Source organism: Calonectris borealis, chromosome 19, assembly GCF_964195595.1.
Source record: "Calonectris borealis chromosome 19, bCalBor7.hap1.2, whole genome shotgun sequence".
Lineage (NCBI taxonomy): Eukaryota > Metazoa > Chordata > Aves > Procellariiformes > Procellariidae > Calonectris > Calonectris borealis.
In genome coordinates, this window is record NC_134330.1 from 128,952 (window position 1) to 151,802 (window position 22,851).

The 22,851-nt window shown below is 42.7% G+C and overlaps 2 protein-coding genes across 6 annotated transcripts in view; one reads left to right on the forward strand and one right to left on the reverse strand.

The window, feature by feature from the left end:
• Positions 1-688: 688 nt before the first annotated feature.
• On the forward strand, positions 689-22,318 carry SMTNL2 (smoothelin like 2). 5 transcript variants are annotated; one of them, XM_075168176.1, is made up of 9 exons: positions 690-1,515; positions 11,039-11,126; positions 11,885-12,124; positions 12,839-12,892; positions 14,509-14,584; positions 16,160-16,297; positions 16,865-16,982; positions 18,327-18,478; positions 20,764-22,318. In XM_075168176.1, the coding sequence occupies exons 1-9, from the start codon at positions 1,111-1,113 to the stop codon at positions 20,888-20,890; spliced, it is 1,398 nt and encodes a 465-aa protein (XP_075024277.1). In that variant the 5' UTR covers positions 690-1,110; the 3' UTR covers positions 20,891-22,318. The 5 variants fall into 5 exon arrangements, with proteins under 5 accessions (XP_075024279.1, XP_075024282.1, XP_075024277.1 ...); XM_075168177.1 differs by having other exon boundaries at positions 707-1,515; positions 16,127-16,297; XM_075168178.1 differs by lacking the exon at positions 16,865-16,982 and having other exon boundaries at positions 689-1,515; positions 16,127-16,297.
• FBXO39 (F-box protein 39) overlaps positions 1,731-22,851 on the reverse strand; it is a 40,464-nt gene continuing 19,343 nt past the window's right edge. The window contains exon 4 of the mRNA XM_075168186.1: positions 1,731-1,778. Coding sequence (XP_075024287.1) covers positions 1,746-1,778 — 33 coding nt within the window. The 3' untranslated portion in view covers positions 1,731-1,745. The remainder of the gene's footprint in view (positions 1,779-22,851) is intronic.

The window sequence follows — 22,851 nt, forward strand, 5'->3', positions numbered from 1 at the left end:
ATAGGCTAACTCTCATGGTGTAAATTTGCTTAAAATATCTTCCAGATTTTCTTTCCCTGTGAGGCTTTATGCATGAGGTATTGTCTTGTGCTGCAGTAGGCATTAAAGAATAAACTCGAGAGCATTCCCCGTCATGGCTCTGCCTAGTTTGACAGAAATGTGTATCTCATCCCGCATGCACACACACTGGATTTGCTGGGTGATTTGGCAGCTTAGTATTAATGCCCGTCGAATCACAGCCCACAATGGGAAACCCTTGAGCGTGAGGGTGAGTATGGGGGGGGTGTGTGTGTGTACAAGTTTGTGTGCATGAAGGGACATGTGAGCCTTCAGCATGCGTGTCTAAAAGTGCATGCGTGTGCATTTCCGTCTCTATTCTCCCAGAGACAATTCTCTTCTCCCTTTGCCTGAGTGCTCCCCTGAAAGACATAAGCTGTGCTTACTTTGGCATCATCATCCAAGCAACCCGGGAAAGACCAGATACTCACCCCTCCTCTCCTCACTCTGTCTCTCTCCTATTCCTCCCCGACCCCCATCTCCCACTCCTTCCTCTCCCTTCCCTACACCGGCGCCGCGGCCCGATTCGGGCCGTCTCGCTCCCGCGGCCCCGCCTGCAGCCCACCACGCCCGGCCCTCTCAGGCTTTCACAGCCCTGGGCAGCTGTGAACAAGCCAGTGCCCCCGCCCCTTCGCCCTCCCTCTTCCACCGTTGCCTCCTGAAATTACGTCTCCCCCTGCGAAGGAGCATACGCCGAGCGCGACAGCCGTGGCTGGCGCCCCGCTCCCGCGCGCGTTCCCTCCGTGCCCCGCTCTTGCGCGGCGCTGTCGAGGCGCCGCTCCAGGCGCCCCCCGCCGGGTGGAGCGCGGGCTCTGCGGGGCTCTTCCTTCGCACCATGAGAGCGGGCCGTGGCCCGGCGGCAACGAGGGCTGGCCAGCGCGGTCGCCGGGCTTAGGGCCGCCGGGAGGAAGAGGGCGCCCTCCGAGGGGAGGAGAGGCGGCGGCGGCGGCGGCGGCGGCGGCGGGAGGGGAGACGGCCGGGCGTCTGCCGCTAGTGGCTCCTGAGACCCCCGCCTCCGTGGCCGCGCCGCGCAGCCCGCAGTCCGCGGGCACCATGGCCGGTGAGATCGAGGATCTGAACAGCCGGGAGGCGCAGACCGTCTGTGAGGCCCTGGGGCGCTACGAGGACACGTTGCGGGGCGCCGTCCGGGAGATCCACGTGGACATCCAGGTGTTCAAGCAAGGGGTAGGCCGGCAGGTGGAGGAGGTGCTGCGCCTCGCCAGCCCCCTGGCAGACAGCGTCTCTGAGCTGCAGCAGGAGAACCGGCGCCTGCGGGCGCAGCTGGAGCGCCTGTCTCGGCAGGTGGAGGCCCTCGGCCGGTCGGCGGGGCTGCCGCAGGAGTGGGCGGACGAGGCGGCGAGGAGCCCCCTGGCCGCGGGGCCCGGCTCTCCGGGGCAGGGTTCGGCCGGCGGCGGGTTCTCCAGACATACCAAGCTAGCGGTCACTGGTCGGAGCCAAGTAAGTGCTGGCCGCGGCCCGGGAGGCGGCGGGAGGGAGGGCCGGGAGAGTGCATGAGCAGATGCTTCACGGGTGTTGCCAGGCTCTGCGCTGGCATGGGAGAGCCTTTAGGGACACGGGGCTCCTCTTTTGCAGTGCAGGGTCAATGGGCTTTTGAGAGGTGCATTGAGAAACGGTCTTTGCCCTGATACCGCCTGGAGATGTTCCTGATGATGGCACTGCAGATCTGGTCAGACTGTGATCTTGGTTAGAGTGGTAGCAACCTGTCAGTTCAGGGTGGTTAGAAGTAAGAAGAGAAGCTGAGGCAGTCTCAGCTATAAATATACACAAGTATATGAATATCTGTGTATCCTTTCTGGACACAATTCAGGGGGATCTGTGTGCCAGCAATGCTGTTTGCCGGTTGGCAAGCTCACAAAGGAGAATAGCTCAGCGTATAGCAGGTAGTAACACATTTTCCTAAGATAGTGACTTAGCATCCTGCAGGGAGACAGTTTTGCTGCACAACCACTGTCCCGCACTGCTGCAGCTCATCCCTGAGAGGTGAGCCTCACGCAAGCTGTCATGGTCTCCATGACCTAAACTAGCACAAACACACAGATTCCTCCAAGTGATAAAACTATTTCTGCAGTGTAGTGGAGCCTTGTAACTCAGTGCATGAAAACCCCAGTTAATGGCAAGTTCATCTGGCACTGAGACATTTTGTGCAATACTTCTTCTATGTGTCCGGCTCTATGGAAAGAGTTGAGAGCTCCTGTACAATCCTTGATACCAGGAGGTGGCAGCCAGACAGTGCACTGTGATTCAGTCACATAAAACTGTGCGATACTAGAGACTTGACTTTCACAGATGACAGCCTATTTTGTGTCATCTTGATTAAGCCATGTCTTAAGGGATCTTTAAGACTGTTGGAGCATGAAAAGCTGGTCTGTGGGGATGGCTTTGGGGATGGAAAATAAAAGTTTGGAAATTAAATTCACTCAAAGTTAAATTAGTGGGAATGAGCAGAGAGTCTGTATTGCATTCTAGCCCTTTTCATTCCTCCTGACTCAAGAATGGGGGCATGTGCTTCCCGCAGCTGGGCAAGTGAAAAGGTAAACCTGCTGCTTGATGCATTGTTCCAACATAATTGTGGCAGCTGCTGCCTTTTCCCCCACATGACAAAGGTAAGCAGCATACACACAACTTTCAGATCTGTTCCTTTTTGTTCCATGGAGCCATCCACGCTTGTTTGTATTGCAAGGAACAGAATTGAGCTAAACGATGTGGAAGGGACAAGGGGGTGTCGTCCCTCACACCATCTCACACCTGCTCCATCACCACTGCCTACATTGTAGCGTGTACTTCACGGTCTGTGAAAAATCTTGCATTGAGGTTACGGCAATATCCAGCTTTAGGTATTGGTCTGTGTTAAAGCACAGAATGAACTTTTGTTTGGATCCCGCTTTGCTTTGAGGGTTCAGGGAAGATCACTTAAGTATTGATGGTTCTTCAGTGCCCTCCCAACCATTTTCCCCAGAAGGTTTGACAACTTCCCGAGTTAGCATAGCTGACCAAGAAGGAATTTTGGTACTGAGAACCACAGGAGGTGCAGCTAGAGCTACACACACCAAATGCATGCAGTGAAAACATGATTTTGCGGGTAAGGCTCTGATGTGGCTGTGCTCAAATGGCTAAAGAGCAAGCCTTGGTTGCTGTGCTGGTTACCCAGATTCTTTGTAATGAAGAAGGTGTTCCCTCAGTTGCTTGGTTATATGACCAAAGCACTTGAAACAGACTACCATAAATGACACTGTGTATGTTTTCAGATAAACGAGTTCCTGTGATAAAATTGGTGATGCTTCTAGCCTTAGTAAATACTTCTGTAAGTATGAGATACAAAGAGCAAATAATACTGACGTGGAAATAGTAACAAATCAAGATGTGCTCTTTTTCTCCTGGAAAGATTTATTGGTTGAATTCCTTTTTACTGTGTGGTCGATACAGCATTTATCCCAACAAAAGGCTGGGTTCTGTTGCCTTCAACATTTCTAGCAAAATACTTGGGATAAGAGTTAAGACTATCTTTTACATATTGCAGATTGGATAGTGGAGATTCTGAGCATCTTCAGTGTCTGAACCATTATTTTCTAATATTACTAGATTATTTTCAAGGTAATTTGATTGAAAAAAGTGAAGCCAGGGAGTTCCAAGCATAGTACAGAAGTAAGGACACAAATCTCCTTTTAATTCTAATCTTCAGGCAATCTCTGCTATACTGTCCTTGAAATCTGGTATACAACAGTCTAAGTGCTAATTTAGTTAAGTGCTGATTTTAAAAGGCCATTAGCCTGATTTGGAGGTCAGTCTTTCCGGTATTTTGATGCCAAACTTTAATTTGGCTCTCTAACCAGGCCAGGATCTGAGAGCTGTTTTTGCAAAGGTAGAGAATGGGGTATGTTTGAAGAATTAATTTTAAAGCGGGATCCTGGAGCCATAGCTGTACTACCGAAGATTTATCCCTCACTGAGCAGTTTGTGGCTGTTTGTCATCCTTTGCAGTCACTGAGGTCTCTTTTCTACCTGCCTGTGATTGTTAGAAAGGAAGAGTTTTGATGTTTTTTGTTGATCAGATCTTACATTTTGGCAGGAGCTTTATCACTTACGATCCTTCCATAGTGTTTGTGGTTGAGCATGATGACTTTGTGAACAGGGAGGACTAAAATACTGTAAGGGTGTTCTGTTTTTATACTGTCAGAAGAGTTTCTGTACAATGTGGACAGACTGCTGCAGAGAACCTGCCTGCAGCGGTCAACGTAGCAGAGAGACGAATAGCTGACTATGACGAACTGGGAAGATCTACCCATTGGTATCTCTCTGTGGTGACCTGATGGCACCCAACAGTTAGTCAGCCTGGGAGTAACTGCATAAGACATAATGACCTGGGGTATACAGGCAGGGAGATTAAGTGATCCAGCAGTCACCTGGCATTAATACTATGATTCTAAACCATCTCAACTCCTATATTTGATAAAGTCCAGTAGTTCCATTTCCTTCTTATTATTCTCTTACACTCCCTGCAAGCGTCCTTTTGGAATGGTGGCATTCCAAGGTTGCCTTGATCCTTACCTAGATTATTGTTGTTGTTGTTGTGGTGTGGTTTGGTTTGGTTTGGTTTAATTCACTGTGACAGAGCCATGGGCATCTGCTGAAGCTGCCAGGGTAGAATTGTTCCCTGATGTCCTTTTCTATCCAGCCTTGCTTCAAAAAAGGTTCTATGAAAAGTGCTTGTATTGTTTTTCTTCAGTGATTATTCCATGTGCAAAAGCTTTCCTAATAGCCTCATGGCATTCAAGGCATTTTCTTCAAGCTGCACGGTCAGTTACAGAGAAAGAATACTTGTGTTATCTGACGTACAGTGGCTTTCTAGTAGAAGAATTAAGGGGTAAATGTGGTGCAGTTCTTGCTTGCCTCTAGCAGCCGTGTCTGCATTTCCTCACACATTTCATCATTCCCCATTTCTGATGTATCAATGATCTCTTTATATGCAAGAAACAGAGTGTCAAATCTTGCCTTGCGAAAGTCAGTGGTGGTTTTGCTGTTCACCAAAGTGAAGCATCAATTTCATCCAGCATGTGTAACAAGAGAGGGAGATACCTCTCACAGATAAACAGCATTTCTAGATCCAATGATTTTTATCATGACCCTTTTGATAATTGGTGCTTTTATAAAGACTGAATGACTGAGATCTCTCATTTCAGGGAGAGGAATCTCATTTGTCTGTCATTCTTCTACAATTTGATCTTGTGGCAGGCAAAAGCTTGAATACGTAACAGATGTGCACCTTAGAGGCTCAGAGAGGAAATAAAAATTGTATTTCTTTGCTTTCTAATCTCATGATTTGGTGCTTACTTTTTCTGAATGCGTGGGATTTTCACTACTGGGTTACTGGCTGCTCATGGCTTGGATGGGCGTACTCTTCGCTGGGTAAAAAACTGGCTGGATGGCCGGGCCCAAGGAGTTGTGGTGAATGGAGTTAAATCCAGTTGGTGGCCAGTCACAAGTGGTGTTCCCCAGGGCTTAGTACTGGGGCCAGTTGTGTTTAATATCTTTATCAATGATCTGAACAAGTGCACCCTCAGTAAGTCTGCAGATGACACCAAACTGGGCAGGAGTGTTGATCTGTTTGAGGGTAGGAAGGCTCTACAGAGGGATTTGTACAGGCTGGATCGATGGGCCGAGGCCAATTGTATGAGGTTTAACAAGGCTAAGTGCCATGTCCTGCGCTTGGGTCACAACAACCCCATGCAACGCTACAGGCTTGGGCAAGAGTGGCTGGAAAGCTGCCTGGCGGAAAAGGACCTGGGGGGGTTGGTCAACAGCTGGCTGAATATGATCTGGCAGTGTGCCCAGGTGGCCAAGAAGGCCAATAGCATCCTGGCTTGTAACAGAAACACTATGGCCAGCAGGACTAGGAAGTGATCATCCCCCTGTACTCGGTACTGGTGAGGCCGCACCTTGAATACTGCTTTCAGTTTTGGGGCCCTGTCGTGGTTTAACCCCAACCAGCAACTAAGCACCACACAGCTGCTTGCTCACTCCCCCCCGGCGGAATGGGGGACAGAATCGGAAGAATAAAAGTAAGAAAACTTGTGGGTTGAGATAAAGACAGTTTAACAGGTAAAGCAAAAGCCAAGCAAAACAAGGAATTCATTCACTGCTTCCCATCGGCAGGCAGGCATTCAGCCATCTCCAAGAAAGCAGGGCTCTGTCACGTGTAACGGTGACTTGGGAAGACAAACGCCATCGCTCCGAACGTCCCCCCCTTCCTTCTTCCCCCAGATTTTTGTGCTGAACATGACGTCATATGGTATGGAATATCCCTTTGGTCAGTTGGGGTGAGCTGTCCCGGCTGTGTCCCCTCCCAGCTCCTTGTGCACCCCCAGCCTGCTCGCTGGTGGGGTGGTTGGTGTGAGGAGCAGAAAAGGCCTTGACTCTGTAAGCACTGCTCAGCAGTAACTAAAACATCCCTGTGTTATCAACAGTTTCCAGCACAAATCCAAAACATAGCCCCATACTAGCTACTATGAATAAAATTAACTCTATCCCAGCCAAAACCAGCACAGCCCCTCACTACAAGAAGGATATTGATGTGCTGGAGCGTGTCCAAAGAAGGGCAACGAAGCTGGTGAAGGGTCTAGAGCACAAGTCTTACAAGGAGCGGCTGAGGGAACTGGGGTTGTTTAGCCTGGAGAAAAGGAGGCTCAGGGGAGACCTTATCGCTCTCTGCAACTGCCTAAAAAAAGGTTGTAGCGAGTTGGGTGTTGGTCTCTTCTCCCAAGTAAAAAGCGATAGGGTAAGGGGAAATGGCCTCAAGTTGCGCCAGGGGAGGTTTAGATTGGATATTAGGAAAAAGTTCTTCACCAAAAGGGTTGTCAAACATTGGAACAGGCTGCCCAGGGAAGTGGTGGAGTCCTGGAGGTATTTAAAATGTAGATGTGGTGCTTAGGGACATGGTTTAGTGGTGGACTTGGCAGTGCTAGGTTAATGGTTGGACTTGATGATCTTAAAGGTCTTTTCCAACCTAAACGATTCTGTGATTCTAGGATTTGCCTAGTTTCCGGTTATGGATCTCCAAGGTCTAACTTCTTTGCAGTGAAGGAGGAATTCCAGCAGGCCCTACAACTATGGAAAGTATTATGACCCTACATTACATGGAGACTTCTGAGCTACAGAGAGATTAGTTCTAAGAGCAAGCCTGAGTAAGACATGCAAAACATTAGGGTTAACTTTCTTTTCTTCAACTTCACCAGTTCCTCATCACATTGTTGTTACAATAGTACAAATGAGTACTTCTCATTATTAAGCACAGATATCGGTACCTGTTCCTTTGCTACTTGCAATCTATGTAGCCAGCATTGACAGAGGAAGTATTGTTACACACATGGGTTTGTCAGAAGCTTGGCATCTCCAAACAAAGTGGATTTTAAAGTACTTTAGCCTGACACTACTAAATGCATGGTAGAATCTGATCCCAGATCCTCCCAGTGTTTTATGAGCACATCAGCCTTCCCTGTCCAGCCTGGTATGAGTTTCTTCTCCAGCACTGTTAGCCAAAATGTGGTAACCAGGTTTGCACAAAATAAATTAATGCAGCACCTGTCACTGCATTAGGAAGCCAGTTCAGTGTGTAGGATGCTACATGATCTTTGCAATGACCACCTCATTTGACTGTTTTGCTCGCCCCCACCTCCCCAGCTTATAAAGTAGATTCATGTTTACAGTCTACACAGGCATTTGACACATTCAGGTCATAATGGCTGACATGAATGGTTAAACAGTTCTAACTGTATGCCATGGGTACATTCTAACTCTATGCCACACAGCATTAGCTGTGCTTTACATTTCAGTTCTGGATATGGGCAATAATTGTTGACTAGGATCTCAATTACACTAAATAGAGCAATAAAAGTTCTGAACCCCTGATTCTGCGTCGTTTGTATAATTAATATTTGATATACTTCTCTCAAGTTAATCCTGGCAGCTAGTGATAACTGAATTTACTCATGCATAGTACCTTCTTCTTGACAAATATAAAAGTTTCAAAATAATTTTCTTTTCACAAATTAAAAGATCTGGATACAATGACAGATCCAGTTTAGCGGCAGTAAGTCAGACTGTGTGTGCATATGGAAGCATTCTCTGTGGGGATAGCAGATGGTATAAAAGTGAAAAATATTTTTGATTATCAGGAGAGACAAATGTTATTTTAAAGAAGTTGTTCTTCTGGTGATGTGTTGTGAAAAAAGTTTGCAGACTAGCTTTGCAAAAGAACTCATCATTCCTTTTGAGCCTAAGCTGAGTAACTATTTAAAGAGCGCAGCTTTGTTGGATGTGAGCTCTTCTGAAAACCTGTATGTAATGAAGCCTGTAAATGGAAGAGATCCCACAAAAATCGGTGGAGCCTAGATAGCTGAATGATGGCACTTTTGCTTGTAAGAAATTTTTAGATGCTGGGAAAGAGTGCGAAGTTCTGAATGTTCCAACTTCCCCAATCTAGTTTATTTTCCTTTCTTTTTAAATAAGAAAGATAGAGAAAAATTAAAATGAAGCAAAAGTTCTCCGTGTTCGGATTGATATACTGAACTTGATTATGGATTTGATTTGTAGAACTTGCAGTGTATCTTAAAGCAGGCTAACCTAATTGTGGAATGGACATTCTAACTCCCAGCTATCTTAGGTGCACCTGAAGCTTTCACTGGGCATCAGCAGAAATCTGTCGGTCTTGTTAACAGAGCTATAAGTAACATCGTGCTAAAACATGGTGTTGTGCGTGGTTGGTTGGTTGAGTGGTTGTTATTGTGTTTTTTTTTAAAAAAAAGCAGCCTCATGCATTTTAGTGATAAACAGGCTGAGGAATGTCTTGGCTCATCATGTAACCTCTGCGCTCTTATCTAGCAGAGCACTTAAGTGCATATATAACCCCGGGAAGATCATTGACTTGGAAACTAGGCAGGAGAATTAAATGAAAGCTCCTGGCTGAGAAACCTTTAAAAGTCGTCTTTTCTGAGAGTACGTCTTCCACGTTTTTGGGAAGTCTGCAGTCCTCTCCTGAACTTTGTATTGTTTTGTTTGAAAATCATCCAGGTGATTCTGTCTCTTTTCCTCACCTAGTGTAGAAAAGATTGACATGAGAATCTCGCCCCAAGTTAAAAAAATATTATACAACCCAATATAATAAAATATACCATCCACGCTGAGCCTTAAAGACAGTTCACAGTATCTCAGTAATAGACAGTAGGTCCTCATCTTGAAGTCAGGTTAATGGGGTTTTACCACACTTAATGGTTTCTCCAAATTATGCTGTAGTCTTGAAAAGCCTGGATACTGATTGTGATCTGAGAAAGTAGGGCCCAACCTTAAAGTCAAGAGAAGGATTTTCCTTGACTTTAGTAGTGTAGGCGTGTAGCTCAAATTCTGCTGCGTATACCTGTGTTCCATTGAAATCAGTTCGAGGTTGATACTTAAATATCTAGGAGGATCAGAATCTAAGCCCACAACTGTATACTCTATGACAAAATTGTGTTTAGACTGCCTTACTGTAATCTAATACTAGTTAACAAATTCTTAGCAAGATCTCAGACCATAGTTACCAGGAGTTGACTGGGGTTTGTACCTGAGGTAATGAAAGTTCTAGTATCTCAAGTAATGGATATTAAAACTGTCTGTGCACTCTGCAGTACCTAACAAGATTAAACGCTTTTAAAAAATCTCCAAGGTGCATTAACGTTGTCATCTGGTGTTCTTAATTAAGTTTGGATGAGTGTAAACAGATGCATGGTAAACAGCAGACAAGTTCCAAGAAACTATTTTTGTTGATTTATGTTGAATTGATCATATGGTTCGTGTATTTTACATGAGAGATATTTTTCCACCCTATAAATAAATTATTCTAATAATTTGTGATGAAGCTATGGAATAAATAAGTAAAATCAAACCACCAGTTTGCTCTGTATTTCCTGTGTACGAAAAGCAGAGACAAATTAAGTTGTTATATGTATACACCCTGCCTCTTTCCTTTTCTGTTATGTTCTGTTGTTTGTATACTTACCTGCAGTATAAAATCTTCAGTATCTATCTTTAGTCTTTCTGTCTGTCTTTAAAAACAAAACAAAACTTGTTTGGATTGAGTTTGTAAGAATTTTGGATTACGTTTATAAGGGCACATTACAGATTTTTTCCTTTATTCATAAAATTTTTGGCCAATCTGGTAGTTAGATATCTGTCTAGAATCAATTAAACTTTTTCATGGACTTTGTGTTGGGGAATTTCACTCTACTGCTTGTGTATGGTGCTTCTTGGAAGCTACATTTTTTGATTGAAGTAATCATGTGTCTGTGAAGCGGTTTCTTCTTTCTTTAGTTCCTGCAGCCAAAAATCACGTAGTTCCTCATGATTTTTTGCATGCCCCTCCCCCCCCAAACCAACCAAGAAAAAAAAACACCAAAAAAAATTGTTGGCTGATTTTTCTGGAATTATGTTGGCAAACATTATGAGAAAAATTGGTGCTTTTCCCAGAAAAAAACTACCCTTACAGAAGTTGCAGATTATAATGCAGCTGTAAAGTTCTAGGGTCATACTTACTTTATGTAATGCTTTTACAATACGTTATTGCCATTTTTTCTGCAGCAAACAGAAAAGAACTGCAGAGCATTAAGCATTTTATGCAATCTCAATCAATCTCTCCACTATTGTGTGGAGTCTTCTGTTTATCACCTTCACAGTGGATGGTGATACCTTTATCTAACAAAAGTGGAAGACCCTTCCTAGGTGCATGGGGGTCTGTGAGGACAAGTATGTGCATTGTCCTGCATTGCCAGTACTCAGTTTGCAGGTTTGGCTCTTGGGGTTAGATAATTGTTCCCTTCTTGTATTGTGGTCACTAGCACAAGGAAGACCTGTTCTTGGCAGGTGTTTCTGGATATTCTTATAACTTTTGCTGCTGTTTGAAATTTAGCTGTTGTGTCTGTTGCCTGTTTTGACAGAGTGTAGACCTGGATGACCACCACAAACCTGAGTTTAGAAGAGTGTTTAGTTCTTCCATCATTGAAAATGGGCATCAGTCTTCATCAGGTAGGAACAGGGCATGAAATGAAGTAGCGCTACTTGTAAAATACCTGATCCTGGCAGTCACGGAGCAGCTCTCACATGTTGGAAGCATTAGAATCTGCTATGATTTCAGTATGGATATTGCACTGTGGCACTGATACCATTCAACTTTATTTCCTAATTAGGAGTTTAACTTTTAAACTTTGACTTTATTGTTAAGCATGCACTATGTTGTTTCATAAATTAGAGACTATTACTGTCACATTATTTTGGGGCACTAGTGATAATAAGGCCTGCTATTCTGGGTGCCATTGTAGCCTTGCATCCCAAAACATTTTGCAAATTATCTGTCCGCTTCCATCATCCTTCAGTGGAGGAAGGACTTACTATCCCCATTTTAGAGAAAACTGAGGCACACAGCGTTTCATAAAACTATGAAAAGAACAAGAATGCTGACTCCTCACCCACAGCAGGAGACAGGGGCGGGGGCTGCACAGAGGAAGAGTTGGAGCTTACCAAATGCAGATGATAGTGGATTAATGATCTGAAGTTGTTGTTCTTGCTGAGATTCATGTAGGACAGGTATGATCACTGCAAGGATCGCTTACACTAGGGTTGCTTCTGCAGCATGCTGTAAATGGTGTAATGTCCCACAGGGAGAACTAGGTGGAATAATTCCAATGACTTGTAAAATAAAGTTGTTGCATGGAAATTGGTTTGTAACTTTGTTACAAATCTGCAAAGAAATTTACTTCCTCTCTCCTTTTCTTTTTATTCACTAGGTCAGGCAAAAGTCTCCCATGAACTGACCTCTTTTCACATGTCAGATTCTTCCCCTGAAGCCCATGCCCCTGCAATAACCTTACAGATGCCCCACCTTCCCGTTACTGCAGTAACGAGGATATCAGAGAAGTTTTCAGGAGAGACCATCTGTTCAACAGGAACAACTAATGCGTCTGCTGGTCTGCTGGGACAGAGCAAAAGCAAAAATGTGATGGCAGTGAAAACTTCCAACCAGTCAGGTAACAAAAGGAATTTTTTTGCTGAAGCTGTGTCCCATTTCTTTACTTCAAGAAACGGGTGCTATGGCAATTGTCCTATGACCTAGTGGTAATTATGAAACCTCGCTTCTATGCCTACATATCCCGTGGTGGGACACTGATTTAGAATATTATGGGTCCTAGGTAGAGCTTTAGGCTATAACGTCACATCTTTTGAGAATTTTTGCTGCCTAATGTAGTTGAGTTCATAGTGCAGCCTATCTTCTAGCACAGTTACTGAATAAGTATCTCTTCAGCGTGGCCAGCTATTTTAATGAAATTTGCAGGAGTTTTTAGTGCTTTGAGACCTGAAGCCTCTTGAGAAGTTAGGCAGATATTTGGCTATCGGATTCCACAGTCATTTGGAGGGAGGAATGATCAACAGCAGACTGACACATACACATAAGTCAGAGTGATTGCAGAATCTTATTTATATCTAAATTAAGTTTAAAAAAAAAAGAAATCTCATTTCATTCATGTTGAAGTCATTCATCTTTGAGCTGTATTTCATATACATTTAGTGATAGTGACACTTACAGATCAGACTATATATATGGGTCAGAAATTACAGAGAGAGACCAGATGGAATTGCCAGCAAGAGATAGGGATTATTTGCAGGTTATTCTTTCAACTTTTAACTTATTAAAGTTAAAAATGTAGCAAAGCCTTCCTTTGTCTTTTTTTCTGCTGTTTCAGTGAAGGCCTGGAATTCAAGTACAGTGAGAACAAAGGGTTCATCTGCCACTGGAGGTGAGTGTTCCTATCAGCGTGTTCTTATGCAACACAGATTGAGAGGGATTCCATGCTCCATATCTGGGGGACTCAGATGTGAGCATGTAGTTCTGATTATTAGGTACATGGTAAAATTAAAATTCCTAACAAGACTGCATGCAGATTCAGTTTCCCAGGTATCATGGAAACTTGTTCCGCTGTATCAGATTCTCAATCAGTTCAAAGCGAGGAGTACTTATCCTTATTTGCAGAGTGGTGTACATGTGTACTGTTAGGCAATCTCTGCAGTGGAAACAATAGGTGCCAGAAAAGTGTGGCAGAACAGACAGTTTGAGCAGTCAAGATTTCAGCTGACCAAGTGAAAACTGTGACTGAACACAAGGTCATGGCAGTTAGAAAGTGGTGGGCTCACCATATGGATGTTGAAGCAAATTCCTTTGAGCAGAATAGCAGTAAGTAGTCTCCTTCATATATGAATGTGTTAAAGGACAAAATGCCTTAAAGATTTTCGATTTCAGTCAAAATAGATGAGTTGAGCTCTATCCAAAAGTACTTCTGAATGATGTCACCAAGCTGTTACTGTCTATGCAATGTACTGGCATTTCACAGTGGTCTCAAGTGTCAGTTTAGCAAAGGTATAGCTCATTCAGAATAGGGATCACACTCTTCCTCAGCTTAAAACCTCTGAGATTTGCACAAATATCTGGCAATTGTTTGTGGTCCCAAATTTGTCACATCTGTATGTTGGCATTTACCAGGGTGTTTTACGTGAGAAGTCTAGTTGGTCTGGATCCCCTCTATAAGCAGTGGGGAGAGTTCAGCATTTTCAGAAAGTGATTTGGGCAGTGATGAGGTTGGATTGTTTCTAACAATTGGGCAGTGATGAGGTTGGATTGTCTTTCTTCTTTGTGTATAGAAGGAGCCTTCAATAAATAGGTTGATGGCTTATGCAACAAGTTTTGGCTTTAGTGTATCAAAACTGGGCAAGCCACTCCATTGTTCTGCATTTACAGAGCACAGCTGGAGTCCAGAGCTGGGCTCTAAGAGGCAAAGCACAAAAGGTAGAACCTCGGGGGTGGCGGGGAGGAAGATGCAAAGTGGGTTTTAAGTCACCTTCGCAACCTTTGGAGTTTGTTCTACTTCACAAACTAAAAAGTTTCCTGGTGGAAATAAGGTAATTTAAATTATGCTCTCAATCATAGCAAACTTTCCAGGACTCCGTATATCTGCCAGAATGACTGTTGCAAGCTGAGCTGTAGCACCATTTCTTCCTTTCATTGAAATATCCATGGCAGTGTGCCCTCCTCTGAGGTCTGCACAAGGGCCTGAAATGATCCAATGATCCTGAACCTTCCCAATGCATTTTTATCAAAGGCATCCTCTCACAGTCCTTTCTGGTATGTTTACACCATCGTCGCTGCAGTGCAACAATTTTGCAGAGGGATTGAACCCCTGGGGAAAATCCCTCCCCAGCTTGTTAGCTCATACTGGAATCAGGCAGAGGCCTGCAGCTTTTCACTGTGGTGAGTAAAAATCAATGTGTGGCTATCAGGAAATGGTTTGAAAACGTATGAGGGAAGGAGATAAAAGAAGTTTCTGCCCTGATGCATCTTGTTTTTCCTGCTTTTATACAGAGAATACCACTTCTGTCACTAAGTCTGTCTCAACTGTGAGCTGTGGGATGAGTAGTGGAACCAAACCTGGTGAAAGGTACACATTTTTCTTGACATTTTGTTAGGCCTTTGTGGTCAGTATAGTCTCCAGGGACAGGTGTTCTGCTGGCTTGGAGAACAGGTGAGTCCCAGATGCTGTATTTTAAGCCTGTTAAAGATTGTGAGCTTTCCTGAGGGCTAAGTGGAACAAAGATAGGAAGGGATAAAAATCTTTTGTGGAGGAGTTTAAAGCAGACCTAATTCTGGATTTCAGCATTGTTACAGCGTTAGTCAGTAAAACTCTCAGTGCCAGTGGTGGACTTTTGTTAGGAGGAGCAAGTTGTCAGACCCTTTGAAAACACTTTTAAAAATACTCAGCTGTGTTGAAATTTGTACTTTGGGCTTATTTTTGGAAACCAACGTATGACTGCCGTCAAACATCCTTCGTTTGGCTAGCGTAGAGTTTAGTTTGTAGATAAATGCCTTGCTGAGGACTGAGGACTGACACATTCTTGATTAACTCAGAGTCACAGTTGCTTAGTATAGGATTACATGGTATCACAATTACTACTGGCATATCTACTATTTGAGCAACCTGGTCTAGTGGAGCATATATTTGAGCAACCTGGTCTAGTGGAAGGTGTCCCTGACCATGGCAGGAGGGTTGGAACTAGATGATCTTTAAGGTCCCTTCCAACCAAAACCATTCTATGATTCTATGATATCCAGGCATCCTCAGCATGCAAATTATCCATCAAGAAAAATGGGAGGGCAGCCAATTTAAATCTCTTAAATTAGGCTTGCATCTGCCTTTAAAATTATCTCAAATTTGGCATTACATTTCTTCTGAGTTAGTTCTAACATCAGCACTTCGATATTTGAGTTATGATACACTGAGCACCCAAGAGAACTTGCTGTCAGATCTGACCTCCCTCTGTACCAGAAATTAATGTGTGACACTGATGTCCTTGCTCTTTGCCTCAGTTTCCCCATCTCTGTCATGGGGAGCGTTTCCAAATGCAATGTGTGGCTTACTTCATTAATGCTGATGAAGTGGTTTATGGCTCAAATAAACACAAATTAGAATATACTCCTATATTTCTGGATGAAATTATCAGCTTGCGGTCACTGACATGAGCTCAGGATTCTGTATATTGTAAGTAAAAATTTCAAAAGTACATCCTGAATTACTCTTCAAGTTCCATTTTTAAAATGTGACTTACCTTCCAGGAACTCCAAAGTTGGAAATTAAAGGGATTTAGTGCTCCTGTGTGACCACAACTTTTTTTTTCTTTTCTTTTTTTCTTTTTTCTTAAAGGTGTTTAATTGTTGTTCTACTTAGTGCTATAAAGCATTTGTGACTTGTCCAGCTCTGTCTCATTTGTAAAAGTACCTTAGACTGCTCTATACTTAAGTGCTGTTTTCTGTCAATAAAACTTTGGCTTTTACTTAAATTGCTTTTGACTCATTCAGGTCCTCTTGAAATGGCTGTTTTGGGAGGTTTAGAGTAGGCAACAGTTGGACCTTTAGGCTGACTCCTGGCACTGCAGAGAGTTACTTTTTTGTTTAACCACATACTTTTCATGTTACGTTTCTCCAGTGCCACTGACAGTTACTGTGATGTGACCCCCAGCTCTCACTCCTCTCCTCCCACTGTACATCGCCAAGTTGAAAGGAGGCGAGAACTCGTGCGGTCTCAGACGCTCCCACGGACTACAGGAACACAGGCCAGGAAAGCACTGTTCGAGAAGTTTGAACAAGATGGTGGAAAGTACGTCACACCCCTTGTCTCCAGAATGGGTTTGTTAATGGGAAACTTGTCAATTATTACCAGCAGAGGACAGCTGGGTGGGGGGACTCTCTCAATGTAGGATTTTGAGCTAAGGGGCAATATGATGTCACGTATAGCTTTGCTAACTTCACAGACTGAGCCCGGGAAGTTCACAGTTACAGATTCCTCTGGCTTTGGAGTTGTTCAGCTGAAGAAGCAGGTGGCTTTTATTAGGAAAGAGTGCTATGAAAGCTGCCTTCTCCATCATTATAAGAGACTGGGAATGTAGTGGCTTTCTGTTGCCATTCATTAAGGACCAAAAGCATGGACTGTTTTTTATACACCATGATGGGGGTATGATTTAAATAGAAGAGGGCTTGGAATCCTAGCTTTAGTGAAATGAAAATGAGCTTTTCTTGCAGGACCAACAAGTTGAAGTTTCAGCAACATGTTTCTCAAATATCACCTGGACAGGGGCTGACCTGGGCAAGGTTGCATAGATGTTGCTGACAAGTAGGTTTAAGTTATTCTAGAATGTAATTTAATCTGTCTCTGTTAATTTTCCAGAGGAAAAGGAGGATCCAGAGCTAAGCTGAAGAGGTCGCAGAGTTTTGGGGTTGCCAGTGCTAGCAGCATTAAACAAATTCTGTTAGACTGGTGTCGCTCAAAAACCATAGGATACAAGGTGAAGACATGCTAGCACTTTCAGCTCTCTCTTTTTCAGGAGAATTTGCTAAAAAAGTGTACTCAAAAAGTGAATGTAAAACATACTAGACAATGAGTTAACTTCCTCAAGGTCACCAAGTTTTGTGCCAGTAACGCAAACATCATGGTTTGCATGGACTGCGCTTCAAGACAGTCAGTGATTGCATGAGTGAGATTCTGTATGTCTGTCAAAGCAATGCGTTAGTGTTTGTCTGAAAGCCTACATTTTTGTGCTTATGGATATAGACTTCTCACACTATTTTTTTTTAGTTGCAGGCTGTGATTTTTGCATTCTCATTATATATGGCAAGATCTGAATAACATTTTGCCAGTACATGGAGACTATGGTCCTCTTGGTACACAGCAGAGCAAAGTACTCTCTACTGGTATTAGACAAGTGAATTTGTAGTAAATGGTTGAGGCTGAATCTCACACGGTGTTAGTGAGCTAATTTCTATGAGGTAACATCCGTGTAGCTAAAAGAATTCAGCAGTTGAGATTTTAGTAATTTTACCTGGCCTTAAATGGCAATTGCCAAAGCAATTTGAAGGAGAAAGAGAAATTTTTTTCTTTTTTTTTTTTGTGTAATATGTTTTTCAGTGTTATTGTAAAATGTGCATTATTATTGCTGAACTCTAAATTATAGTATACATAAGCAGAACTAATGAAAATTACTGTTAGTTGCTTACCAGAAAAGCTGGGGCTTGAATTTTGTGTGATGGGAAAGCAGCACGAGATAAGAGCCCAAATATGTTTTTTTTTTTTACTGTGGCAGTTGAAAGTAACAATAAGCATTTGGTCTAAGCATCAGGTTTTGCAGTAGGCATAATTCTTCCTATATTTCTACCTATCCATGTGTAAACAGGCATTGAATTGGGCCTTACTGAAGAGCAAACCAAGCAAGTATAGTCTTTATCTAGTGTTATTCACAGCCACAAAATGAACCGTTCTTCAATGATAAATACTTCACAGGGATAAGCAGTGTCCTTAGTTTCTGCAGATATTGAGCATTGGGCCTGCTCTGGAGCTCCCTGACATTGACAAGATTCTTCCCAGTATTTTCAGTGGGCTTTGGATCAGGGAACTTGACTGTGTGTCTGCTTTGCATCTGGCCATTTCAGGCTTTCATTGCTGAGTATGCCATTTTTTCTGAGAATAAAAATGATGTAATGGATATACAAAGAGGGGAAGAAAAACATAAAGCCTGTGCTCTGTTGCTTTGGTTAGCAGGAGAGAAGGACAGAAAACTGCAGTGAGCAAAAGCAGCTCCTCTTCCCTGTTCCCCCATGCTGCATTAATGTGCGTGTTTTTTTCATCATGACAGCACATTGACCTCCAGAACTTCTCCTCAAGCTGGAATGATGGGATGGCATTCTGTGCTCTTGTGCATTCTTTCTTTCCTGAAGCTTTTGATTATAATAAGCTTGACCCAGCTAATCGCAAGCAGAACTTTGAGCTGGCCTTCACCATGGCTGAGTGAGTATCAATTAGATCTCTGTGAAGTGCTTCCAGTTCAAGTCTAACGCAGCTGGGTACCAGTGAAGAGTTTAATCATTCTTCTTGTAGATACTGTATCACTAGCTTACATGTGTCATGCCAGAAAAGATAATAAAAGCTCTGCGTAGAGAATGCATAGAACAGGAGACTCGGCAGTCTAAAATCGGAGGTGGTTTTACCTGCCACAGGATAATTCACTGCAATCCTATGTTCGGGTCTTTCAGAGTCTTCAGGCAGTATTTGAATTCTGCCTTCTCACCAGCCTTAGCACTGACACACTAAACTTGAGAAATCAACCTCATGAGTTATGCTTGGACAGAAGAGGAAAAAACCCAACTTCTTTCTGTGTTTGTTTTTTGTTTTTGTTTTTTTTTTATTATTTTGTTCTTGAAGTAATGAATGATTTTTAGTGAATTTGCCAATATCAATCATAAAAAAGAAATTTGAGTTCACAGAGCACAAGGCATCCAATGTTTACTGACAGGCCATAGGAACTGGATATAGAACTTGTAGTTTCTTAGCCAATCCCACCTGCTTGATACCTGATTTGAATTTGAGGCATGTTAATATATCCATCCAGCCTCTCTGGAAAAACCATGACCCCTGAATGGCAGGGAGCAAGTAGATTAACTTTTGGAATTGGGTTTTGTGGGAAGGTTCACTCTGTCTGTATGTTGCTTTGGTTGAACAAGAATGAAGGTTGAATTCAGTGTAGGTAGAGTTAGATCAAGGCTGAGAACTTCTCAATATCTCAACCTGGTAACTGCATTTTTGTAAAATGGACAGAGCTAATACCCTCAGTCAGAGCTAATATGCTCAGTCACAGTGCCCTGATCCTTTTTGATGCAGTATACCAGGCAATTAAATGATAACTTGTTTGTTAAAGTCTTTATGAGTGTGAACTTGTGAGCTAGAAATAGCAACTTTTTTGACCCAGTATCAACATGATTGTTGTTTGCTGTTTTGTTTGACTTGTGTAACAGCAAGAACACTCCATATGTTATGCAGCTGGGTTTGGTACACTCTTTCCGAATACTAACAGGATGTGGGAATACATGGCTAAAGTTTCCTGCAGCTTCTGATACAGCGTCAAACACCGATACCACCACACTGAAGCTCTGAGGTTCTTTCAGGGCATTTTTTTTTTTTTTTTTTTAAATTAAAGCAATAACTTACAGAACTGGATTTGCCATTTGCCATTCTAGAGAAAAGCTTTGAAAATTCTTAGCATAATGTTGTCTCTCTTTATTATAGCCCCTAGCAAAGGAATTTATTTGGGAATTCCAAGCTTTTTATACACACACATATATATGCATATATAAAAAATTTTGTTGGTTGTCAAGTGTGTTGAAAGAGATTCCACGACACTTTTAGGTGGTTGATCTCTAAAGTAAAACTATGTACAACTCTCAAAGGAAAGTTGTAGTGTTTTTGTATCTCAGTTTATGTATAACAGTAAGTATAGGGGAGAACAGAAGACAGCATGCACACAACAGCAAGAACCATTAGATAAGAGGTATCTACAGAAATGACTACTTCATAGCTATGATTGCCTTTAAACTAACTGTTCTCTTCTAGTGTCAGAAAAGGCTCTTCTCTCAGTTATTGCTGTTCACCCCAGTATGAGCTCTGCTGATCGAATTGCTTCCTGCCCTTGTGATTTTTCATCCTAGGCCTCAGCAGATGTGTTCCTTCTGCTGGTCCAGATCTCAGTCAGGCTTCTGCTCTCCAACCTGATCATCTAAGATTATTGTCCAAGTCACTCACACCTTGAAGATATGGGGGTGGTGGAGAATAAACAATCCACAGCCACATGGGCCTTCATTGGCACATCTCATCTATTCTCATGTTTTCCCATTCTTTTGGAGCTTCTGATATAATAACCAGAAAAACGAATGATTTGCAAACTTGCTTGACTCTGTTTACTGAGACTTGGGCAGAGGAATGTGAGATTAGGCTACATGCTACAGATATCAGGGATGTGAATGGCAGTCAGTGGGGAAAAAAAAAACCCTACAGGGCTTTGGATCAGATCCCAGTGTAGAGGAAGAGAGACAAAGAACAGGAATATTCCATGGTCACAAAAATAACAATCCCCAACCTGAGCCTGACCATTTCATTCTGAAATGAAATGTTGCTGATAAACCTCAGGATTTCTTAAATGCCTCAGTGATGCTCAAATCAGAACAGCAACTTAATCTTGGAAGCAGTTAAAGTCCTTAGATTTAACTTGATTTGATGTATCTGTTTTATTATTACTACAGGAAAATGGCTCACTGTGATCGTCTGATAGAAGTGGATGACATGATGGTGATGGGTCACAAGCCAGATCCCATGTGTGTCTTCACCTATGTCCAGTCTCTATACAATCATCTACGATGCTTTGAATAAAACCATCAACACCTCTCCAGCCAGAAGGGTCAAGTACAGTATGCTAATGGGAAGAGTGACATTTTGCAAATGGAACACAGTGTTATTTCTTGGTTTTTACTGTCCCTTTGCTTACATTCAACTGCGTGGCTGTCTGTCTGAAGTGTTGCTGAGCAGCGCCCCGAAGTGTTAATCACATCAGCATGTCAGTAATACAGAAATATATTTGAAAAAGACAGGAAAACACAGGGGAAGGCAAATGCTGTCATTTTCGTGCTAAGTAGTAGGTTGGATTTTTAACATTCTTGTGTTTAAAGATCACAGGAAGCTAATTTGCTGCTCCTATCTCTGTTAGGCTGGGGACACAGTTTTATGCAGTGACAAGTAACTGCTACAAAGGTGTTCCCTCTTAAAATGCAGGTAAAACTCCAGAAGATAGCACCTTCAATTCCACTTCTCTGTTGAGCATAGCACAAAAGAAATAGCAGATGGACAAGCAAAATTCCGTTTAACAAATAATAACCTGGAGTACTCAACCACTAGGGCAATATTGCCTCTCCTCCAACCCTACCCCTGCACTTCAGCATATGTGCATGCACGCACACACACACACACCAAACAGGCATTGTTCTGTTCTCTTAAAGCAGAAAGAGAACATCGCCTCTTATCTGTTGTCTTGGGGGGATAGATAACTACCATGTTGCACAACAGCGTTTGTCTGTAATGGTCAAATCTAAAGTGATTTGCTCAGAGGCTTGCTAAAGCCTCTGCTGGCAGTCCTGGATTAATTTCTTGATCATGAAGAATAGCAACAGCTGCGGCTGTTCTGTGTATGAGATTGTGTGTTTGCATGATTTAGGATTACAGGAAAAGGGGGGCGCTAGCAAGGTACAAAATCCTCTGAACAGTTGTAATAGAAGCAAGACTGTAGTACGCTTTGACCTGGACTCTGGGGGAGAGAACTCTCCAGCGTGGACAGGAATGAAGTCTTTACGACTTGCTCAGTCCTCATGCTGACTCTGAGGTAGACAGGCAATATGCCAAAAAGGTATGAAAGATGTGGGAGTTTTGAATTGCCTTGGACTAGTTTCCATTTTCAGTTAAATTAGCATTAAAACCACCATACAGTGGGATTATTCCAGATTTACTGGATAAAAAGGTCATGTGTCACCCCTTCTGGTTTTCTCTTTGATAAATCAAGAGTGTTTTGTTTTCACAGTGAATGTTAAAAACAAAACCACTAAAAAAGCATACTTTAAAAAAAAAGCGCCTTTTAAAATTATTTCTTCCCTAAGAACAGGCTCATAGAAAGTAAAAACTGAAAGCCACGAGCGCTCTGCTCATGCTAGAGAATGTTTTTTAACCTGCGTTTGTGCTTTTTGTAGATATTTGTAAAGATTACTTTGGTTCTGTATCGATGACCATTTATAATAAAATATGTCAAATGCTCTTCAGATTTACTGCTTCTCTTTAGAATGAAGTAACAGATAACAGAGTAAAATCAGTGAAAAGAACCCAGAACTTTTGCTTGGAAGATTTTTATTCTAGACATGATGCTGTGTGCTCTGAATTTCAGTTTAAAAAAGTACAGAAGTTCAGCGGCATTTGGAATAGGATTTTAGTTCAGCCTCCGTTTCTAGTGAAGTTTACTTAAGAAACCATGAATGAACCACTTTGTTAGCAGTCTCAGGGAAAAAAAAAAAGACAACCACCAAAAATGTACAAAAGTAAAGTATAAGTTAACTGCTGAAGGTCTGTTTAAAGTGTAGCTAGGCTGTTGCTATGACACTATGAAAACAGTTTGAAAGACTTTTGAATACACATCTTAATATAAGCATCTGAAAGATACTTGGCCAAACTAGCAGGATCCTTGGTATTGCTAATCTCACAGCTTTAATGCAAGTGGACAGAGGTTGGGTGGGCTGTTTGTATTTGTCATATGACTGTCGTTGTCTTCAGTTTTTGTCTTGAATGATCATGAT

Excerpts from the sequence above, each read along its gene's own strand:
- SMTNL2 (XM_075168177.1), top strand. The coding sequence starts at position 1,111 with ATGGCCGGTGAGATCGAGGATCTGAACAGCCGGGAGGCGCAGACCGTC. Across the intron at positions 16,983-18,326 it reads CAAAAACCATAGGATACAAG|CACATTGACCTCCAGAACTT; the intron begins GTGAAGACATGC and ends TCATCATGACAG. Across the intron at positions 18,479-20,763 it reads CTGGCCTTCACCATGGCTGA|GAAAATGGCTCACTGTGATC; the intron begins GTGAGTATCAAT and ends TTATTACTACAG.